At 38.4% G+C, this 23419-nt stretch overlaps 1 protein-coding gene across 1 annotated transcript; it reads left to right on the top strand.

Annotated features, from left to right (window-relative positions):
• Positions 1-101: 101 nt before the first annotated feature.
• C20H5orf22 (chromosome 20 C5orf22 homolog) lies at positions 102-20959 on the top strand. Its single transcript, XM_052659210.1, has 9 exons — positions 102-227; positions 2868-3013; positions 6297-6446; positions 8925-9354; positions 11299-11361; positions 12093-12214; positions 13556-13622; positions 15497-15636; positions 19297-20959. The coding sequence occupies exons 1-9, from the start codon at positions 147-149 to the stop codon at positions 19427-19429; spliced, it is 1332 nt and encodes a 443-aa protein (XP_052515170.1). The 5' UTR covers positions 102-146; the 3' UTR covers positions 19430-20959.
• The last annotated feature ends 2460 nt before the right edge of the window (positions 20960-23419 follow it).

The raw sequence follows: 23419 nt of genomic DNA, 5'->3' as shown, positions 1-23419 counted from the left end.
GCCCGCCTCCTGCCCCTTACCTCCTCCAATCCGAAACCACAACCGGGTGAGCGCGCGTTTACTCCCGGGAGAGGAGGCGGGCCGCAGCTCAGGCTCTTGAGGGAACCTTGGCTCGGGATTTTTGGGACTCTGACGCGCGCGAAAACATGAGTGAATCGGCGGGACAGCGCGCCCGGCTCCGGCGCTATCCTGAGCTCCCGGTGTGGGTGGTGGAGGATCATCAGGAGGTGAGCGGGCAGCTGACGGGTGCTGGGCAGGGTCGCGCGAGGACTGAGGCGGCGGCGGAGCCTGGAGGCCAGAGAGAGAACCAGAATCCGAGCGAGTTGCAGTGCTGTGGGGAAAACAGCAGGACGGCGAGCTTGGAAGAATAAGCGCCGACGTTAATGCGGCGCTTAGTACGAGTCCGGCAACTCACTGAACCCTCGCGGTTTGCCCAAAATCCCACGGCCAACAATTAGTGGCTTCGGGATTCGAACGTGGGCAGTCGTAACTGCAGTAACTCGAGTCCTTAACCTGCTCATAACTAAGGCTTCCTGCTGTCTCCCGGCCTCCCCTTCACAATTCTGTGGTGTCGGTGGGAGGCTTCTGTTGAGAATATGTACTGTCATCTGTGAAATGGGTACAGAGTAGCTCTCAGAGCCGTTAGTATTATTGTGTGAGTAGTGTGTGTATGAATCTTTTAACACGGCGCTATAAAGGTATTTTTCTGTTTTTGTAGTAGTGCTACTTTAGAATAGCTAAAATGGTGCCCACATCTAGATTTCTGGAAGCCTGCGAGAGTCCCGTGATCGAAGACTTTCTGGTTTTGATAGCTTTAATAATCCTTAGGAATTCTGTGGATGTTAAAGAGGAAGAGGCCGATTCCAGATGTGCGGATGAATAAAGATAATAGGAAGGAAATTTGGTTTCTCAGGACCTATAGATAATGTGCATGGGGTAGGTGGTGAACTCCAGAGACTGTAACGGAACAAAGAGCCTTAGAGAGGACCTAGCCCAGCAACCAGCATCCAAAAGGTGTGAGAAAGATGCAGAGACCCAGGGTAGCTTGAACACATCTTTTACACCAGAGTGTGTTTTAACAAGCAGTTGTTTTTGCTTTTCTTTCCTTGAGTACCAGAGCTTGTCTGTTTTCCTCACATTGTTCTTGAGTTTATGATGGGAGCAACATGCCAACCCCATTGGAAGTTTTGAGGAAAAAAATAAAGCTTGAGCTGATTGTCTAAATCATCTGCAATAACAAATTTCATATTTTCCTACTTCTTCACAACTTCAGATCAGTTCAGTCACTCAGTCCAGTTCGACTCTTTGAAACCCCATGGACTGAAGCACACCAGTCTTCCCCGTCCATCACCAACTCCCGGAGCTTACCCAAACTCATGTCCATCCAGTCGGTGATTCCATCCAGCCATTTCATCCTCTGTTGTCCCCTTCTTCTCCTGCCGCCAATCCCTCCCAGCATCAGGGTCTTTTCCAGTGAGTCAGCTCTTCCCATGAGATGGTCAAAGTATTGGAGTTTCAGTTTCAGCATCAGTCCTTCCAGTGAACACCCAGGACTGATCTTTAGGATGAACTGGTTGGATCTCCTTGCAGTCCAAGGGACTCTCAAGAGTCTTCTCCAACACCACAGTTCAAAAGCATCAATTCTTCGGCACTTAGCTTTCTTCACAGTCCAACTCTCACATCCATGCATGACCACTGGAAAAACCATAGCCTTGACTAGACGGACCTTTGTTGGCAAAGTAATGTCTCTACTTTTTAAAATGCTATCTAGGTTGGTCATAACTTTCCTTCCAAGGAGTATGCGTCTTAATTTCATGGCTGCAGTCACCATCTGCAGTGATTTTGGAGTCCCCAAAAAATAAAGTCTGACACTGTTTCCCCATCTATTTCCCATGAAGTGATGGGACCAGATGCCATGATCTTCGTTTTCTGAATGTTGAGCTTTAAGCCAACTTTTTCACTCTCCTCTTTCACTTTCATCAGGAGGCTCTTTAGTTCCTCTCTGCTTTCTGCCATAAGAGTGGTGTCATCTGCATATCTGAGGTTATTGATATTTCTCCCAGCAATCTTGATTCCAGCTTGTGCTTCTTCCAGCCCAGCATTTCTCATGATGTACTCTGCATGTAAGTTAAATAAGCAGGGTGACAATATACAGCCTTGATGTACTCCTTTTCCTATTTGGAACCAGTCTGTTGTTCCATGTCCAGTTCTAACTGTTGCTTCCTGACCTGCATATAGGTTTCTCAAGAGGCAGGTCAGGTGGTCTGGTATTCCCATCTCTTTCAGAATTTTCCACAGTTTGTGGTGATCCACACAGTCAAAGGGTTTGGCATAGTCAATAAAGCAGAAATAGATGTTTTTCTAGAACTCTCTTGCTTTTTCGATGATCCAGTGGATGTTGGCAATTTGATCTCTGGTTCCTCTGCCTTTTCTAAAACCAGCTTGAACATTTGGAAGTTCACGGTTCACGTATTGCTGAAGCCTGGCTTGGAGAATTTTGAGCATTACTTTACTAGCATGTGAGATGAGTGCAATTATGCAGTAGTTTGAGCATTCTTTGGCATTGCCTTTCTTTGGGATTAGCTTCTTGACCTGCCTACAGATTTCTCAGGAGGCAGGCAAGGTGGTCTGGTATTCCCGTCTCTTGAAGAATTTTCCACAGTTTGTTGTGATCCACACAGTCAAAGGCTTTGGCGTAGTCAATAAAGCAGAAGTTATTTTTCTGGAGCTCTCTTGCTTTTTTTATTCACAACTTGATGTGCTTCAAATTTTTTGTAGTTATGTTTAGCATTGTTTTTCAGCCTGCAGTTGAGTATATACTCATGATTTCAGTGCTAATTCTGAATGTGTACATGTATCTTTTACAGGTTCTGCCGTTTATATATCGGGCGATTGGCTCAAAGCACCTTCCTGCAAGTAATATAAGTTTTGTGCATTTCGATTCACATCCAGACCTCCTTATTCCTGTGGATATGCCAGCTGACACTGTATTTGATAAGGAAACACTTTTCGGGTAATATGTGATTTTGTTAATGACCTTTTTATGTGTCTGAAATACACTTTGCAATAGATGATAAGCAATTAATAGAAATAGGTTTCTGCTCAGCTTGTGAGTTTTGCTTTTGTTATGTTTGCCTTTTTTATTTTATTTAGAGCAAGTATGGACAAACTTTCTCAACAATCCAGATAGTAAATATTTTTTAATTTATTTTTTAATCGAAGGATAATTGCTTTACAGAATTTTGTTGGCTTCTGCCAAACATCAGCATGAATCAGACATAGGTATGCATATGTCGCCTCCCTCTTAAACCTCTGTCCCATCTCCCTCCCCATCCCCATTATCACAGAGCTACTGTTTGAGTTCTGTGAGTCATACAGCAAATTCCTATTCGCTCTCCATTTTACATATGGTAATCTAAGTTTCCATGTTACTGTCTCTATACATTTCACCCTCTCCTTGCTCCCCAGATAGTAAATGTTTTAGGCTTGCTCTGCTGCAGCTACTTATTTTTGCCCTTGTAGTATGAACACAACTGTAAACACTATGTAAACAAGTGTCAGTGGCTGTGTTCCAATAAAACTTTATTTGGAAAAACAGGTGCCCCAACCACTGTTTGCCAATCTTTGCTTTAGAATATAGAATTTTAGAAGTAGAAGACTTTGGAAATTATCTGGGCCAATTCTCTCTTCTCCCCTTTAAAAGTCTGACATGGAGGCCTAGGAAAATGTGTCTTGAACTCATAGTTCAATAATCGTATATGCAGCCCATCTTTAATTTGTGTATCCTTTCTTCCAGTATTGAATCCCTCCAACCTCCCAATTTATTTTATTTTCAGGTCACAAATCCTATTGACTTTCAGTTATATAAAACCATAGTCACTGAATGGTAACTTACTAAGCACTCTTCAATGATAAAGTTCCCTGAAATCCTGTCATTGTCTTTTTACTGATATGTTTATTACAGTGTAGCCTACTCCTACAAAATAAAAAATTACATAGCAGTTATTCTCTTGTTATAATATAAAACTAAAATATAGATGCTTGTGTGAATTAATTTTAAGCTACCACATTTCTTTTAGTTGACTCTAAAACTGGCTCAGAACATTAATCTCTAAAGAAATGTGGTAGGCCTACCATTGTCCTTGCTGCTGCTGCTGCTGCTAAGTCACTTCAGTCATAACCAAATCTGTGCGACCCCATAGACGGCAGCCCACCAGGCTCTGCCATCCCTGGGATTCTCCAGGCAAGAACACTGGAGTGGGTTGCCATTTCCTTCTCCAATGCATGAAAGTGAAAAGTGAAAGTGAGGTCACTCAGTCGTGTCCGACTCTTCCAGACCCCATGGACTGCAGCCCACCAGGCTCCTTCATCCATGGGATTTTCCAGGCAAGAGTACTGGAGTGGGGTGCTATTGCCTTCTCCAACCATTGTCCTTACTCTCTTTTATATTTAGAGGTTTTATATTTTATGAATTGAAAAAAATTATGAAGCAGTTATGATGACTATACAGTTAGTCATAGAATAATAGTTTTAAAACCTTTAATGTCAGGATTTCTGTATACCCTTAAAAATTCTTGAGTTTTTTTTAATGTGGGTTATATTTAGTGATATTTACCATATTTGAAATTAAAACTGAGACATCTAAAATATTCATTCCATGGGACTTCCCTGGTGATCAAGTGGCTAAGACTCTGAACTCCCAATGCAGGAGGCCAAGTTTGATCCTTAATCAGGGAACTAGATCCTATATGCTGCAACTAAATAAATAATAAATAAATAAATAAATTTTTAAATGTTAATTCATTTTAAAATAATAGACCTTTATATGTTAGCATAAATATTTTTATGAAAAACATATTTTCTAAAGCAAAAATGATCAGGGTAACTAAATTTTTGCAAATCTTTTTTTTTATAATTTCTTAAATTTATTTATTTTTTAATTGAAGGATAATTGCTTTACAGAATTTTTTTTTCTGTCACTCTTCAACATTAATCAGCCGTAGTTTGCAGATCTTTTTAATACTTGCCTTTATAGAAAACAGCTAAATACTCAAGATTCTGCATTCAGTCTGTTACCATATATTGTTTTGGTGGAAGTGTATGAAGAAAATTCACAAGTATTTTGATAGCCTTTCCACCTCTTGTGCGTGTTTAGTTGCTCAGGCATGTCCGACTCTTTGCAACCCCATAGACTGTAGCCTGCCGAGCTCTCTGTCCATGGGGATTCTCCAGGCAAGAATACTGGAGTGGGCTGGCATGCCCTCCTCCAGGGGATCTTCCCAACCCAGAGATCGAACCCAGGTCTCCGGAATTACAGCAGATTCTTTACCATCTGAGCCACCAGGGATGCCAAGCTAATTGTGAATATTCTTTAATACTGTACCAAAACTTCACAAATGTTCATTCCTTAAAGCTTAGTTGAAGTGTGCTGCTGCTGCTGCTAAGTCGCTTCAGTCGTGTCTGACTCTGTGCGACCTCATAGACGGCAGCCCACCAGGCTCCGCCGCCCCTGGGATCTTCCAGGCAAGAACACTGGAGTGGGTTGCCATTTCCTTCTCCAAGGTCAGAAAGTGAAATGTGAAAGTGAAGTCGCTCAGTCGTGTCTGACTCTTCGCGACCCCATGGACGACAGCCCACCAGGCTCCTCCATCCATGGGATTTTCCAGGCAAGAGTACTGGAGTGGGGTGCCATTGCCTTCTCCGAGTTGAAGTGTAGAATCCAGCAGTTCACATTCAAGCCTGATCAAGTGGTTTATCAATCAGTCTTCCCTGCAAGAAAAATCATGTTCAGCTTGCAATTCACTTACAAGTGCTTTCCCTCGAGACAACCATGGCACTTCAAAGCATATTGCAGAAGTGCTTTCAGTGTTCTTCCTGTTTTGCCACACAGATTATTTTAAAATGTATGCTCAGGATCAAGATTTAATAAAATCATGAAAGACATTCTCATGCAAAACTGGATGGGAATGTGGGGTACTGGTGCTTGGTATTAATGAGTATAGTGACAGCTAGTAGAGTTTGGTGCCTTTGCCTTGATTAATCTTAGAACATCAACCACCATTGTTTTGTACTGTCAGCATATATGTCAATACAGTGAAAAAGGGAAATAATGCCCTGGTGTTATTAGGAAAACAGTTTGGTCTAGTGGTCACACTGGAAAGGTCCAGGAAACCCTGCAAGGGCCCTTAGTCCACACTTTGAAACCTGCTATCTTAAAATATTCTTATGAATGAAATCACATTTGGAAAAACCCACTTACTAATAGTTTTTATGCTTCCTCTCTGTTTCTTTTCCAGAGAATTAAGTATTGAGAATTGGATTATGCCTGCAGTTTATGCTGGCCATTTTTCTCACGTAGTATGGCTTCATCCCACATGGGCTCAGCAAATCAGAGAGGGCAGGCATCACTTTTTAGTAGGCAAAGACACTTCTACCACAACAATCAGGTAATTTCCTCATATTTATGTGTATGAGAGGGAATGGATACTTCTGTCTCATTTTGGAATCCCTGTAATAACTTACAAGTATCTTTCACACAGTTGGGGTCAGATTAGCCCTCAGCTTTTTCAAAAAGAGTTCTCGAGGCACCAGGAACAAGTTTTCCAGTCTCTTGATCTTTTTCACATACCGTTTGTATTTTGTTGCTGGTCAAGTTGATTTTTGAATAAAGTGATCTTCATCCTCTGGAACCCTGGCTCTGTTGATAACTAACTCCATTAAATCATTGGTGTACCTTATACAAATGTATTTAATAATACATTTTATTATTTCCTTCCAATATAAGTGTTGTTGGCTGAATTTAACAATTAGCATTGAAAAAGCAAAATTATCTCACTTTGATTTCTTAAATTCAGTGGCTTAAAAGTCGATTCAGCATTTTAATTTTATCAATATGATTAGCTTTTGATAATTATTTAAATTAAATAACAGCATCCTTTGACTTGAGTTATATGCACAACTATTTCTGTTGTGTAAGCTGTTTAACCGATGTTTTGTGTTTCTTGTGATACTGTAATATCTTTAGAAATACCAGAATGTTCTTGGCTTTCTAAATTCTCTTGTTATGGAGTGAATGTTTTAAGCAGTGGAATCATAACTTCTAGAACTTGGAGGATAGTAGGACGAAATGGTAATACATTGAAAATGAAATGCAATCTTTCTCAATGAAAATGATACTTGTTATTTGATTTATTTATCTGATTTATTCTTAATGATATTGACAATAAAAGTTATACATAATACTGGCTTATATGAAATAGTGTTAGGGTTTTTATTGAGTACTTCAGTGAGTAGGCCTTATTTAACCTGTAACAGGTTTCTGCAAAGTCAAATCTCAGCAATCTGAAACAGACATTTGAAACTCAATGTGTAACAATATTAGGATGATGTTGATTATCATGATTTTAGTTAATCCTAAAAGTAAAAATTTATGGAAGAGACACACATACAGGTATGCAGCCTGAGATACATATGTGTGTGTATACAGATATGAGCAAAGTAAGATATTCCTTAAAGAAAAATGCCCATTTAGGTTGGTGGATACAGCATTGGTCTTTTTAGTGTGGTGCATGTGTGCTAAATCACCTTGGTTGTGTCCAACTCTTTGCAGCCCTAGGGACTGTAGCCCACCAGGTTCCTCTGTCCAGGGGATTCTCCAGATAAGAATACTGGAGTAGGTTGCCATGCCCTCCTCTAGGGGAATCCTTCCAACTCAGGGATTGAACCCATGTGTCTTATGGCTCCTGCTTTGGCAGGCATGTTCTTTTACTACTAGCGCCACCTGGGAATCTTAGGGTGGTACAGTTATTAATAAACTTGGATATTGGTTTTATTATGTCATTAATTTTTTTTTAGAAAGTTATATCTTTTTAAATATAAGGCAGTATATGCTGAAGAGAGGTGGATGAGAAATAAATATTAATACCATCATTCTAAATTGGATAGGTCCTACCCCTGGAAGAACCATTTGGTGTCACTGTTCAAAGTACTTACCAAGGCATAGTACAGTTGAAAAGCTAAGAACATGCTGTTATGTCTAAAATCAAAAATCTGTAACTTGTGAAATGCTGCACAAGATTTTTTTAAGCTGCTTTACATATTAAAATATTAGTTATATGAAATTTAATAAAGCTTTGAAATATGTTAGAGGGAGTTTCTATGAAGAGATATTATTTCCAGGTATAATTTTTCTGTCAAGTGATTTTTTTGGATGCAGTTCCAGCTGGTATAACAGAGATCTAAAGCACTGGCTAAACAGGATCTTTCATTTCTTTCCTCCAGTTAGAGTTTATCATGTGCAGTCCAGGGCCACTATGGCAGCCCTTCACTTAAACCCCAAATAATTTCTGTCTTTTTGCTCCACCTTCTCTAGAGTGTGGCCTCTGAACTCAGAGTCCGGGTGGGGTTTGCTGCTACCGTGTTCATATGCAAGTCAGTGGGGAGCGGAGAGCAAGGCTCTCTGCACTTCTCTTCCACTCACAACTTTTAAGCAGAACTGAGTCAGCTGCCCACACCTAGCTGAACAATGCGTGAGTGCGTGCTCAGTCGCTTCATTTGTGCCCAACTCTTTGGGACCCCATGGACTATACTGTCCGTGAAATTTTCCAACCAAGAATACTGGAGTGGGTTGCCATTTCCTAACCCAGGGGATCAAACCCTGACCCAGGGATCAAACCCAGGTCTCCCACATTGCAGGCAGATTCTTTACCATCTGAGCCACCTAGCTGCACAATAGGCTACAGAATATGGTTTGGGCAGTTGTGTGCCTAGCTAGAAATTTGAGAACCCTGTTTCCAGAAATTACAAATATTAGAGACAGCTCTCAGTTTTTGTCAAATATGTCCTTTTTTGTATTTCTGAAATTCTATATGTCGCTGGCTAATTTGTCCACTTGTCTTGCAAGTAATTTTTTTCCTCTAATCCAGGGTTACAAGTACAGATCATTACTTCCTAAGTGATGGTCTTTATGTAACTGAAGATCTGCTGGAGAACCCAAAACCTTTACAATTGGATGTAATTATGGTAAAACCTTATAAACTCTGTCACAGTCAAGGAGAAAATGATGCAGTGTCTTCTGCTAAGAAGCCAAAGCTAGCGCTGGAGGACTCAGAGAACACTGCCTCTGCTAATGGTGACTCTTGTTCAGAAGGACTGGGAAAGGACGCAGTGACCCAGAGAAGGGACCACACTTGTCTACGACCATCATGTTCATGTTCTTCTGAAAGCCAGGAATGCCAGACTGCAGTTAGCACCGGAGAGATTCTGGAAATTTTAGAGAAAAGGGATGCATTTGTTTTAGATATTGACTTAGATTTTTTTTCAGTCAAGAATCCCTTCAAAGAAATGTTCACTCAGGTAAATGTGGCGTTTTAAAAATGTGCAATCAAAATCCAGATATAACTTTTGACTTCCCCCAAATATAACTGATAGCTTGCTGATGATCAGAGCCTTATTGATAATGTAAACAGTAAATTAACACATATTTTGTGTATTATATGTATCATATACTGTATTCTTATAATAAAGTAAGGTAGAGAAAAGGTTGAGAAAATCATAAGGAAAATACATTTACAGTACTGTACTGTGTTTATCAATACTATACATCTATGTTGTGTTTAAAGATGAACCTATATCAATATGTCTTATATGATATAAAACACTGCTACATATATTACTAACACCAGATGTCAAAGATGAAAAGATGTAATGAAGTCATTTATTTACAGTTATAGTGATTCATACATTGATGACAAGGAAGCAGCAATGTGATTGTTTTAGGTAGCCTAATATAATCAATAGAATTACTTCATGGTAGCCTAGCCTGTACACTAATGAATGAATCATTATAAAAATTTTATAGTATATTATAGTCATATTCATAATACAGTATTAGAAATGTTGTTATATATTTTTCAATACCACTTACCTGTGATAAGTTGTTATACAGTTTCTCCAGTTAGAGAGGCATGTATTCTTTAAAATGTAACTCTTTGAAAGCCAAGTTATAAAGCAATAGGAAAATAACATTATTAATTTTATATTAAATATCATTCATCTTATGCCTATGTAAGGATAGATTAGTATCTGTATACATTTTATTCATTCATACATACCTAACTTTTTCTTAATTTTTTCAATATTTCTAGGCTGTACAGTTGGTCTGCAGATTTTTTTTCAAATTGTTGCAAAGCTCCAAAATCTTTTCCTTTATACTGAAAAATATCCATGTATAACTTCCAGCGTTCAGAATTATAAAATGACTTTAGAGATGTTTAGAAAACATGAGAATGGGCATACCTGGAAACTAAAAAACCTGACTTTATGAATTTATCCTACAAGTATACTCACCAAATATTTGTAATGGGAATTTCTAAAAGGTTACATAAGTGACTTAATGGCAGTTACTTCTTTTCCAGGGCTATAAGGAAACCTGGGAAAGTGGGAATTTTGTGTCCTTTATACCCTTTGGTGCTGTTGATCCTTTTGAAGAGCATGTATTATACTTTATAATGAAACTGCTATTTTTTTTAAAGAACATGTTTGGTAGTCAGATCTAAGTTTTGTTTGTTACTTGTACTGCTTATTAGCTGCATGATCTTGGAAAAGTTACTTAACCTTTCAGATCCATGGTTTCTTCAAGTATAAAATCAAAATAATAATCACACCCAATCACAGAATTGTTTTATGAGGATAGTGCACAGCACTGTGCTTACAGAATTTTAGATCTTGCCTATAGACCCTTCCTGACAATGCTCCTAAGTGGGGCTGCCTGGATGTGCTAAATGAGGACAGACATTCTCCTGCGGAATCCTCCCGTTGTATCTGTTTGTACTCTAGCATTCTCTCCTGTGGCTAGGGAATGGACCACAAAGTGAACGTGGACAATTTTGTTTTGTTGTTACAAAGATACATATATTTCCTGTATACTTGATCTTAGCTAAAAGGCTGAGAAGTGATTGTATTTTCCTGTACATAGCTGAAATCTGTTTAGATGCTAGGATGTATCCATTTATAGAGTAGAACAGTATTAGAAACATTTTCATTCATTACCTATTAGCCATTAAGTCTTCTTCTGTAATTAATATTTATACATTGCTTTCGTGCCCAGATGAATAGTTACCCTAAAGAAGGGATAATATTTACAATGAAATAATGAATTACATTATTTCCTGAATTCTCAGACTTACCTTTAAATGTTTATCTAAGATATTCTTGTATCAGTGTCATTTTTTACTTAAAGTATATCATTGAAAAATTAATCTTTTTTCTACTATATGGATTCTTTGTTTTGTTTTCCAGGAGGAGTACAAAATCTTACAAGAGCTGTACCAATTTAAAAAGCCTGGAAGCAACCTGACAGAGGTATCCTTCGTTTCTCTTGGGCTTGTCTAAAGGGCTTCCCTTTGGAGAAGGCAATGGCACCCCACTCCAGTACTCTTGCCTGGAAAATCCCATGGATGGAGGAGCCTGGTGGGCTGCAGTCCATGGGGTCGCGAAGAGTCGGACACGACTGAGTGACTTCACTTTCACTTTTCACTTTCATGCATTGGAGAAGGAAATGGCAACCCACTCCAGTGTTCTTGCCTGGAGAATCCCAGGGACGGGGGAGCCTGGTGGGCTGCCATCTGTGGGGTTGCACAGAGTCGGACACGACTGAAGCGACTTAGCAGCAGCAAAGGGCTTCCCTTTAGCAGTAAAGAATCTTCCTGCCAATGCAGGAGACGCAGGTTCAATCTCTGGGTCCACAAGATCCCCTGGAGAAGGAAACGGCAACCCACTCCAATATTCTTGCCTGGGAAATCCCATGGACAGAGGAACTTGGCTGGCTACAATCCAGGTCATGGCAAAAGAGCTAGATGCAACTTGGTGACTAAACAACAACAATCTAGCACATAGCTAATTATACCTTACATGATATTAGCGTACTCTCAAACAACGGCCCCAAAGCTTGATAGGTGTTTCTTGGGGAAACCCATGGTTATTACTTGAAAATCATGTGTTAACTGAGTGAACTGAAATTTTCACTGTAATGGGATTTCACTTATTTTTTGAAAGAGTAACTATATAATCTCAGCTTTTCAATGTGCTTAAAGGAAGATTTGGTAGATTGTGTTGATAATCGAATTCATCAATTAGAAGATTTAGAAGCTGCTTTTGCTGATTTGTGTGATGGTGATGATGAAGAAACTGTACAGAAATGGGCTTCAAACCCTGGGTAAGACTCTCAAATATTTTTTTTTCAACTCTACTGTATTTTAGTCCTAGATATATTGCTAAATTTGCTAGATAAATTGCTTTTTAAAAATGAGTATCTTTTGCTATGTGTATTATCTATTCCAAATATTCAGTGCAATTTTCACTTTAAAATGTTCAGAAACATCCCTGAAATATAAATATCATAGAACTTTATTGTCATTAAGGAAAGCAGTGGTATAGAAGAATAAACCACCATAATATTAATCATATCAGTAACTACTAATTAGGCACTTTAAGTTAGTTTTTTCTCTTTAGTAGAGGGAACTGGATCTAAAAATGATTCCCCTTCTTTGAAATTATGTTGGAAGAGGGAGAGTTAGAAATAAGTCTCAGAACATGATTCTCCCCCAAAATATTTTGTGTACCTACTATTTTGTGATTTTGTGAAGTCTCAAGCCACACTTAAGCTTAAATCAAACAAAATAGACAACTTTAGAATCCTAAATCTAGCCCACAGATGGAGCCACCTTCCACTGAAACCCACCCATCTGCTGAACATGCTTAGCTCTTCACCACCTGCAGGCAGTTCTGTCACAGACCTGAAGGAAAAACGAAGAAAAAGTAAGACAGCAAGAAAAGTCTCCCCAAATTTAGCATGCCCCCAAAATGGTCATACCCTCAGCATGAACAAGTCTTCACTGTTCCTAGGGAAGTAGAAGAGGTGGGTGACTAGGGTCCAGAACCCCAGAAAGTGTCGTTAATAAGAAGGAAGAAGTAATAGGATCAGTGGGTAGACAGGCCTCCATACCTCCATTTTTGTTTACTTTTTCCCTCCCAGCAGATGAGTGGGTATTGGCAGAGGAGGCATTAAAATACTCAAAACACTAATTAATCAAGGCTTCCAAAGAGTTCCATCTATATTAAATAACTTAAAAGCACCATTGTTATTATATCAAATGATATAGAACTTTACCAGTCATAATTGTATATGTCAATAAATATGTCCTGAATTTTTTTCTCAACTTTTGGGAAACTGTCTTTTCATCACGGTATGCTAAAGGTTTACTGCTAATCAAAATAATTTTTAAAGTCATAGTGGAATTTTCATTCTTAAAGAGGAAAAATCTGTTTTTTGAGTGCTAATTTTCAATCTTTAATACAATCTGTAATCTTTTAAGTAAGAAAACAGCAGGGAACATTTATTTCTTAATATTTTAAGATGATATTTGAACAACTCTTATCTTTCATTTCCAAAACATCATATGAAACATATTTTAATGGTAAATTTTAAGGGTAATATTTGCTACTTTCATTTTAGTTGAGGTGGTGTAATGTTTAATTGAGGGGTTCTTTTTTCCAGAATGGAATTACTAGTTCCACTGGTACAGAGTTTGAAAAAACGGATGGAAGCACCGGACTATGAAATGGTAAATATTTATATTAAAATATAAAATTGACCCTTTAAGAAAGGCATTTTTGTGGCTAGAAAAATGTGCCCTCTGTTAAAGTGATTCACTTTTATTTGCATTCCTGGAAAGTATGAATGGACATTTTTTTTGTGGAAAAAATATATACTTTTTAGAAGCCAGAATACTGGAAAAGCTTTCCAGGAAAAACACGCTTTTGCTAATTCTATGTATGAAGTAAAAGTGCTGTTGACTTTTTACACTTGATCTTAGCCAAAAGGCTGAGAAGTGACACTGTGGACTTTTTAATTTTGTCTATCATCAGATATCCCCTTGCCAGAGAAAAGAAAGTATACAATTTCTAAATTTGCTCATTCTTTATTCGTTCATTTTTATACTCCTTTCACACTTCTTTCTTTCCTCCATGAAAACTTTTCTGGTTAAAAAAAACAAACAGACAAAAGAAGGCATTGTGGCCATCACATCTTAACTATATTAGCTATATAACTTTGTTTGCCCAGCAAATCTGAATACTATTTTAAAAGAAGATGCCCTTAATGGTAATTTCTTTATTTTTATATCATTTTGCAATATCTGAGAGTAAATTTTCCCATTTGAAATTCAGGTCCCCTTTTCTCAAATCTTGTGCCAACGCTGAGACCACCAAGTTCGCTTCTTTTACTTGTAGTGTTTATTTAATGAATTGTGGCTTTACTTCAGTGTTTTATTTAGTAGTGGTAATCAAACCACCTTATTTGAACTGAAGTTTATGTATTGATTTATGCTGGTTTTGTAAGAATAGAAAATACCAGCAAAAGACTATTTGGTTAAATCTGAGCTAACTCAAAGCTCACCGTTTTTTTTTTAATGGCAAATTTTAAAAATGATAGAAGACTCTTAGGGTTTAAAAGTGCTTTGAGCTCATATGATATTATTGAAAGTATCTTCATGCAGATCTAGTTTAGTCATTACTTTGCTTCTGAATTTTCTGGTGAGGGGGCAAGAGTTTTGTACATTGTTGAGAAAAAGGATGGCATAGGCCTGGTAGCAGATTATGTAGCCAGTTGTGAGGTACCCATAGCTGCAGGATTACAACACTAAGTGTTTTGATCATTTTAGTAGAAAAGAACATGCAGAGTCTCTCTTTTTAGTGTATTGACCAATCATTGCCAGTTAAATCATTGATGTGTATCCAGAGCCTCCAGTGATATAGTAAATTAGTGGGTTTTTTCCATGCTTTGCACTTATGTACCCTAGGCAAAACTATAATATATTTGAATTCCAGTTTTTAAAACTTTAAAGCAGGGGCTGCAAAATGTCAACCTGTGGGCCCTTTCTTGCTCTCAGGCATATTTAGTTTAGTACTAAGACTGAAACACCAGTCATTTACATTTAAAACACATGTATATCAGTATATATGGTTATACATGAAGCATACACAAGAAACTCGAAATAGTAGGTTCAGTGAGGTATCCTCTTGAAGCTTTAAATGTAGTACTTGTTGCATGTATTTAAAAAGTAAAATAATTTCTTGAAAGAAAGGAAATGTGAGAATACTATGTATAGACTTTTTAAAATCTAAGTAAAATGAATAACTTGATAGAAAATGTAAATTGTCAAAAAAGACTCAAGTAAAGACAGAAACAGAGTGAATCTACAATCATAAAATAAAATTTTAAATTGTTCCTAGAAAAGGCATCAGGCCCAAACAGGTGTACAGGCCAGTTCTTCCAAAACATCAGAGAATAGATAACTTCTGTGGCATGGAAATTGTTAAGGAAACAGCAATCCTAATCAACAAAAATATTAAAAATTAGTCATCAAGGCCATTAATGGTTAATGAGTCTTCTAAAGACCACAACATTACCATGTATTTTTAATTGTCTTATTTTCAGGTTCACCAGGCTGGTCTAACCTGTGATTATTCAGAACTCCCTCACCATATCAGCACAGAACAAGAAATTGAACATCTTATTCAGGCTTTGCATACTGTTCTAAAAAATTTCCCAAAACCTACTCTAGTGACAATTGCAAGGTAAGTGTTCAGTTCAGTTCAGTCACTCAGTCGTGTCTGACTCTTTGCGACCCCATGAATCGCAGCACTCCAGGCCTCCCTGTCCATCACCAACTCCCAGAGTTCACTCAGACTCACGTCCATCGAGTCCATGATGCCATCCAGCCATCTCATCCTCTGTCGTCCCCTTCTCCTCCTGCCCCCAGTCCCTCCCAGCATCAGAGTCTTTTCCAATGAGTCAACTCTTCGCATGAGGTGGCCAAAGTACTGGAGTTTCAGCTTTAGCATGATTCCTTCCAAAGAAATCCCAGTGTAGTAGCTTGAATAATGGCCCACCAAATACATCCACGTCCTAATCTCCAGCACTTATGAATATGATGCCTTATATGGCGAAAGGGACTTTGCAGATATGATTAACTTAAGGATCTTGAAAATGAAAAGATTATCCTGGATTATCTGGGTGAGCCCAGTGTAATCACAAAGGTCTGAATAGTAGGAAGACAGGAAGGTCAGAATGAGAGAATGGAGGATGCTAGACTGTGGACTTTGAAGATGGGATTTGAACTGAAGAGTGCAGGAAGCCTCTGGAGGCTGTAGAGGCAGGGAAGCAGATTCTTTCCCTAGAGCCTAGAGAAGAAATACAGCCCTGCCAACACCTTTGTTTTAGGACTTCTGACCTCCAACAGAACTATAAGATGATGAATTTGTTTTACTTTAAGTCACTAAGTTTGTAGTGATTTGTTACAATGGCAGTAGGAAATTTAAGTCTCCATAGATGAATCTAATGATTACTAACTAATACAATAGTTCTTACCAACTTTTTACCTACTCAGCTCAAAATTCAGGTGTTATATTTTCTCTTCCCTATTGGTGGTGGCTGGCAAACAGCATACAATTCCTGTTATCTTGTCTTTGAAGTTGGTGATGTTATTCAGTTGAACATAAGAAATTCCAATATCTGTGTCCTACAGATAAATATTTAGCTGCTGCTGGGTTTTACATTTGAATGTGTAAATGTGCTGAATAGTTATAGCAGTTTAATAAAAATTTCTGTGTTAATCTTTGGACTCATTCTGCATGGAACTGTTTCTAAAATAATACTTTACATGTTCAGGCAAGTTATATTTACTTATTTTATGACAAGTTTTTTGTGACTCTACCATTCTGAATGAATTCATAAATAATCTAATCTACATACACACAGGGCTTCTCTGATAGCTCAGTTGGTAAAGAATCTGCCTGCAATGCAGGAGACCCCAGTTTGATTCCTGGATCAGGAAGATCTGCTGGAGAAGGGATAGGCTACCCACTCCAGTATGCTTGGGCTTCCCTTGTAGCTCAGCTGGTAAAGAATCTGCCTACAATGCCAGAGACCTGGATATAATCCCTAGATTGGGAAGATCCCCTGGAGAAGGGAAAGGCCACTCCAGTATTCTGGCCTAGAGAATTCCATGTACCATACATTCCATGGGGTTGGAAGGAGTCAGACACAACTGAGTGACTTTCACTTTCTTTCTTTTACATACACATGTAATTTAAATATATTTAGATAGCATATACAATGTGTAGATGATGTAATTGTCTTAGTCCATTCCGGCTGCAATAGTAAAAATACCTTAGACCAAGTAGCTTATAAACAACGGATATTTCTCACAGTCCTGTAGATGAGGAAGTCCAAGATGAGAATACCAGCAGAATCACTGTCTGGTGAGGACCTGCTTCCTGATTGATAGACAGCCATCTTCTCTCTGTAACCTCACATAGAAGGAAGGGGTGAAGATGCTCCCTGGAGTCTCTTTAATAAAGCTATTATTCTCATTCATGAGGACTCCACTCTGGCCTGGTCACCTTCCAAAGACCCCCCACTTCCAAATATCACATTGGAATTAGATTTCAACACCGGAATTTGGAGGGCACAAACATTTAGCTTATAGCAATAACCTATCTACACACATAATTTCAATACACATTAAATAAATACACTAAAAAAATAATAGCATAAAGGAGAAAGGAGAGTAATTGATGATAAAATAGTACATATTAAAATGCCACACCAAACTGGAATCTTTACAAAGAATCACTAAATGTAACAGTTAAAAATGCAGACAGATCCAGCCAGTTGTGTTGCCCAAATACCGTGAATAGCACTGCTGTAGTAACATGGTTATTCTAGTAACAGCAAGCTCTTGATAAAGTTCTGAACTTAAAGTCTAATCTTCCCTCAGTTCACAGAGTATCTGCATTCCTGGAAAATTTAGTTTAATCCATTTCAAAAATGCAGAAGACTATTTGTAGAAGACTTAAAAATAGGCTCAAAAAATTAAAACCAAATTTTTCACTTATTTAAGTGCTCCATGGACTTTGGAAACTGCAGGACGCAGGAAAATTCATATTCATATTCATATTGCAGTAGTATCCTACATATTCCAAACACAATATGCAGACCCTCTCTCCTAATTGTTATTGTGACAGAAATGTACCTGCAGATTTCCCAAACCGTCTCCTCGGGTTGCTCCCATCGAGAGCTACTCTAATACTGTTTTCAAGAAGCCAGAAATCTGTGTGAAAGCATCAAAGTGTCCTTATTTGTTAAGACTAATAAATTAAGCTTTTACATATCATGCTTTCTTCAAAGTCTTTATCCATATGTATGTGTTAGACAGTATTTAATAATTTAAAATTGCTCTGTGTCATTTATCATGTGTTACATGTTTATATCAAGCCTCAGATATAGCCTAATCACCATAAAATGAAATGAACTCATCAGAAGTCTTACAGACTATTTCTTTAGGTCTAAAATACTTGAATAAGGAGTAGGCTAGATAACTAATTTCATTTCCTTCTATAAACATTTCCATGCCATTTTCCAATCTAGTGGAATTTCCAGTGGCTTTCCCTCACTCTAGTCTAGAACCAGGAGGCACTGATTAAATCATTTTAGATACTAACCCAGCTAAAATTGTCAGCAACATTGTTACTGGCTGGTGCCACCCAAATTATAGTCAGTAATTCTAGAAAGACTCAAAATACAGATTCCTGCCCCATACCTCTTTGTTCTTTCCTCTTTAATACTACCTAGGAGACTAATCCCAACACCAGCACATCCACACATTTCATTTTGGATAATCTTGTACACTTGTGTGATGAGCAGATTATTTATAGAGGCAGAACCCTTTTATCAGTCGGAAAGCCTCTACCCTCATAATTTCTATCCTGTTTGTACACATAATAAAAGAACGTGAAACATGAAGCCCAGTCACTAATATAATTAGCGCCAGTATTCCCAAGCAACATCTCCCTCTCATGGAAACAAGGGCCTAGTATTAACCACTGGGGCTTTGGAAATGTGCTTTATAGTGTTGAATCCCATCACCAGCACATACCAGTATGTGACCCGTGCAGGTTAATCCTTCTCTGTTTGATTCCTTTAAAGGGATGGTAAAGGTATCTATTTCACAGAGTTGCTGAGAAGGTTAAAGAACATAAAACATGTAACGCACCTGACATATAGTAAAGGTTTAGTAGCTTTCAACTATTATTATTCCAGAAGTCAGTACAGCTTCATTTTTACTTTACATTGAATTCAACACGCACAGGCTTTTCCTCACTGCCCAATATGATCTCATCCTACTTATGTATGTTTTTCTTGTCTTTCCTTTCTCTTTCTTTGCTGGGTTCCAGGTCAAGTCTGGATGATTACTGTCCTTCTGAGCAAGTTGAAACCATTCAAGAAAAAGTCCTCAGTGTGCTGCGCTCCCTCTACGGGACTCTAGACGTTCACCTGGTGTATTCAGCAGCGTCTACTGCATCTTGAAGCATCACAGCACGAGGCTCCTGTTAACAGCTTGATGTAGTAACAGTGTTTTCATTAACTTATTTTCAAATGAGTCTTCCAGAGAATACCTTAATGTTATTGAATAGCTTTCCATTTAAAATTTTTCAGGTATTTTGAATCTCCAAACAGATATCACCAGTTGTTGAATGATGGCAAATTTTTTTGGCATCAAGCTTACCCCCAAGTGATGGATGATGCTCATTTTTCTTCCTATCCATCACTGTCATCTTCACTTTTGTGATGGGTTTTTCCTCTTTTCCCCTCTTTTCCTTAGGTCAGTTGGACTATGTGAGATTCATTCATTCATTTATTCATTCAGCCAACTGACATTTTTTGAACTCATACATGTGCTGGTCATAATTCAGTGCTGATTATATGGTTACAAACAGAACAGACAAGGCCCCTGCCCTCGTGGTGGACAGCTAAGAAACATACTAAGGATTGTGAGACACGTTATGAAGGAAAGGAGAACCACAAACATGTTTAAGTGTACTATTAGTACTCAGGGCATCCTGGCCTTATAGGAAGGTAACATCTTCAAAAGCTACTATCAAAAAAAAAGTAAATAAATAAATTTGCCAGTCCATGAATATTTCCAGGATTTAGGATTCTGGCCCAGCTTTTACAGAATGCTTTCAACATTGTTGGTATTAAGGAGGTCTATTTGAGTAAATTCAATCAAGCAAAAAGTAACTTTGCTTTGCTAATCAATAAAATCCCCTAGGGTTTTTATTCCTTCAGATGGTGAGTATGGGATTCAAATATCCTTAGAGTTCCTAAGTACCACTTTATTGGAAGTCTTGGTTGATAATTTTATCAAATAAACCAGCTTTTTATGTAAATAATAGGAAGAAACTTTAAGACCTTGATTATGATATCATAAATACCCAAAGAGGTAACTGCCTTCCACCAGCCTCTCCATGAGAAGAGAGCCTACCGAAGCTGCTCCTGATCATGAAACTTTTCGTTTACATAATTTGCCAACGTCTTCCTCTCTTCAGTATTCTTCATGTTCAGTAATCATTTTTTAACTGTCTACTTGGTTTCCTTTAAAAAGTAGATGTCACTTAAAGAAAAAAATGCATCCAGTCCTCACTTTTAGCACAGCAGTCATTGTCATTTTTGCACGTATCTTTCAGGACTTGCAGAGGTGTTTTGGTTGAGTTGCATGTAGCTGAAATTACAGTGTTTCCTAACTTAATACCCAAGGTCATGTTGCCATTGCCACTCAGTAGATGGCACCAGATCCCCTTTTTCCAATGATTGTATTTTACAGCAAATCTTTCTTGTCCCCAAGTTGATTTCCCAAGACTGATAAGTATAAGTGCTTATTTCTGTTGTGAAAAGCAAAGCAAAGTGATTTAACCTTCCATTTTGATAGAACATTGTATGCCAAAAAGTGTAATTTCCCTGTAAAATCAGAATTGCAAAAAGTGCTATTTATTTTTCAGTGTTGAAAAAATTTTATTACAGTTCTGTAAGTGAGATTGCTTTTATAAGTAAATTATTTTGCCTGCTAAAATAAATTTAAAATGTGTTAAGATTTTAAAGATTTAAAACCAAACTATAGAACTAATTAATCGTATTTGGTCTTGGGGTGTTCCTAGCATTGATCTTGTAAGTCTGGTTTAATAGTCATTTATTATGGGTCCCATGAACTCAGATGACGTTCATCATTGTTTTTAACTCAGGTAGAATGAAAAGGCATCAGTTTCTTTTTTAAGAACATTTGCATTGTTCTCATGCTCTGTAATTCTCTTTGAAGAATAAAATTCAGTTCCAACTTGTTAAGTGGAACCAACTTAGTAAATTATGTCTCTGCACATTTCAAATAGGAAGGTACTTAGTTTATCAAGACATCCATCATTTCTATTCTAAGTACCAATGAGGAACACTGCAGTACAGTGCTTTGAATTACGTACGAATATCACTCAAGCATGGGATTTTGAGCAGCTTTTTGAAAAATGTGACTTAAATGTTAGATTAGGCCATAACTTTGGTAACTGACAAGTATATATTTCCCAGTATCTAGGGGGAAATTTTTTTGTGGATGTCTTATCTTTGTCTTCTAGGTTCCCAGGAAACTCTTAGTCAAAGGCCTTCACTCTTTATATGATGTTCTCTCCAAATCTTCATTTTAGTAGCAGTGGCCCCAGATTGCTGACAGTATATGCATCACACTGAAAATAGTTTATAGTATATTTCTGAGTATAAGATTTCTCATTTACCAAACTTAATAGAAAGCACTTTCATAAAACTTAGGAAATTTTTGTTAGACATCTTTCAGAAATGCTCAAGATACCTGAGGATCATGTGTGAAAATACTCACTATGGGACTATACTGTACCACTTGGTCATCCTGCGTTGCAGCACTCTCTTGAAATGCTTGTTTGTGAACTAGCTGGTCCTGGACCACCTCTGTGTTTTTGTAGATCTAGCTGCCCTCATGGAATTCCAAACATCAGTACCTTCTTTTCCTTTATTCTCATTTGAGTTCAGCAAATGAAGTTAGAGTGACTACAAAGGCCTCTGTGGACTGTAATTCTTAGGAGAGAGTTCTCTGAACAGTGAATACTCTGGGCACTCACTGGAAGGGTATAGCTTATCATTACAGAGTAGTAAGCTGGCATTCTGTACATTAGTATCTTGTGAGTTCAGTTCCTGTGATTCAGAAGCGAGAGCACTTTTCAAAGGCTGAGGCTGTACAGTTTCACTTCTGTCAGAGACCTTCCTTTTTGACTAGGCAGCCAGCCTCCAGCTCCAGCATTCCTACCATGTCAGTAACTTCAGACGGCCTTCACCAGCAAGCAGATCTCTGAAGCTGACTGATCAGGCATCAGCGCTGTTTAGAAGCCTTACCACCCTAGTTGATGTGAATCATGCCAAGGTCAAGACAAGAGGTGTCATGAATGAAACAGAGCATCATGGTTGGAGTGTAAGCTTCCGAGGGTGTCTGCCTGGCTCCAGTGCCCCCTTCTTCCAGCTTTGTGACCTCAGCCTCAGCTTCCGCTTTACAGTGATATTGTGAGAAATAACATGTATAAAGCCCTTAGCACAAGAGCCATTCAGCAAACATTGGCTTTTATTTGCAAATCCAGTCCTACTTAGAGTATTCTGTGAGGGCTATTCCAGGTCTCAACCGCTCTTCTCATACCTCCTAAACTCTGGTCTATTTAAACCCCACGTCAGCTTCCACTGTATTCCTGTGAATAGTGGAATTTCACTTTGTTTATTCAAAGAAGGCAGGTCCTTGCCCATAAGGAAAAAAGTAACAGAGGGCTTTAAGCAGAGATACTTAAAACTCTTGTGTTGAATTGATACAAGCATACAGTTATTCACAATTGTAAAACTTGTGCACTTAAGAGGGTCTGGGATATAAAAGCCTGTTGCAGTCTCCCCTCTACCCTACCCCTCCTGCTGCTGGTGGGTAAAGCTAGAATCTGTGCGGAGAAAACTGTGATGGAGACAATGTTTGGAAGTTGCTACCCTCAGCCACTTATAAGTTACCTTCATAGAGCCACTTTTGACATTGCTCGTTTATTTATAAGGGGCTTCCCTGCTGGCTCAGACGGTAAAGAATCTGCCTGCAACACGGGAGACCTGGGTTTGATCCTTAGGTCTGGAAGATCCCCTGGAGAAGGAAATGGCAACCCACTCCAGTATTCTTGCCTGGAGAATTCCACAGACAGAGGAACATCCAGCAACAAAACGCCTCATGAACCAACCAGGGCATGACAGGGAGGTGGGAGTAGAGTATCTCCAAGCAGTTCACTGTTGTTTCTAACCATCCACAAGCATTCCCTTCCTCTGGGCCTCAGCCTTTTGACAGAGCAGCCTCCGCTTATGGAAGGTTAAGGAAAGTGGAATCATTAGAGAAAGGGGGAATGCCTCTGATCAGCTTGTAAGCATGCTGTCTTTGAGAGCAAATTGAACGAATACAGGTATTGATATAGGAACAAACATTTACCA

Source organism: Budorcas taxicolor, chromosome 20 (genome assembly GCF_023091745.1).
Source record: "Budorcas taxicolor isolate Tak-1 chromosome 20, Takin1.1, whole genome shotgun sequence".
Lineage (NCBI taxonomy): Eukaryota > Metazoa > Chordata > Mammalia > Artiodactyla > Bovidae > Budorcas > Budorcas taxicolor.
This window is presented reverse-complemented; position numbering and strand designations above follow the sequence as displayed.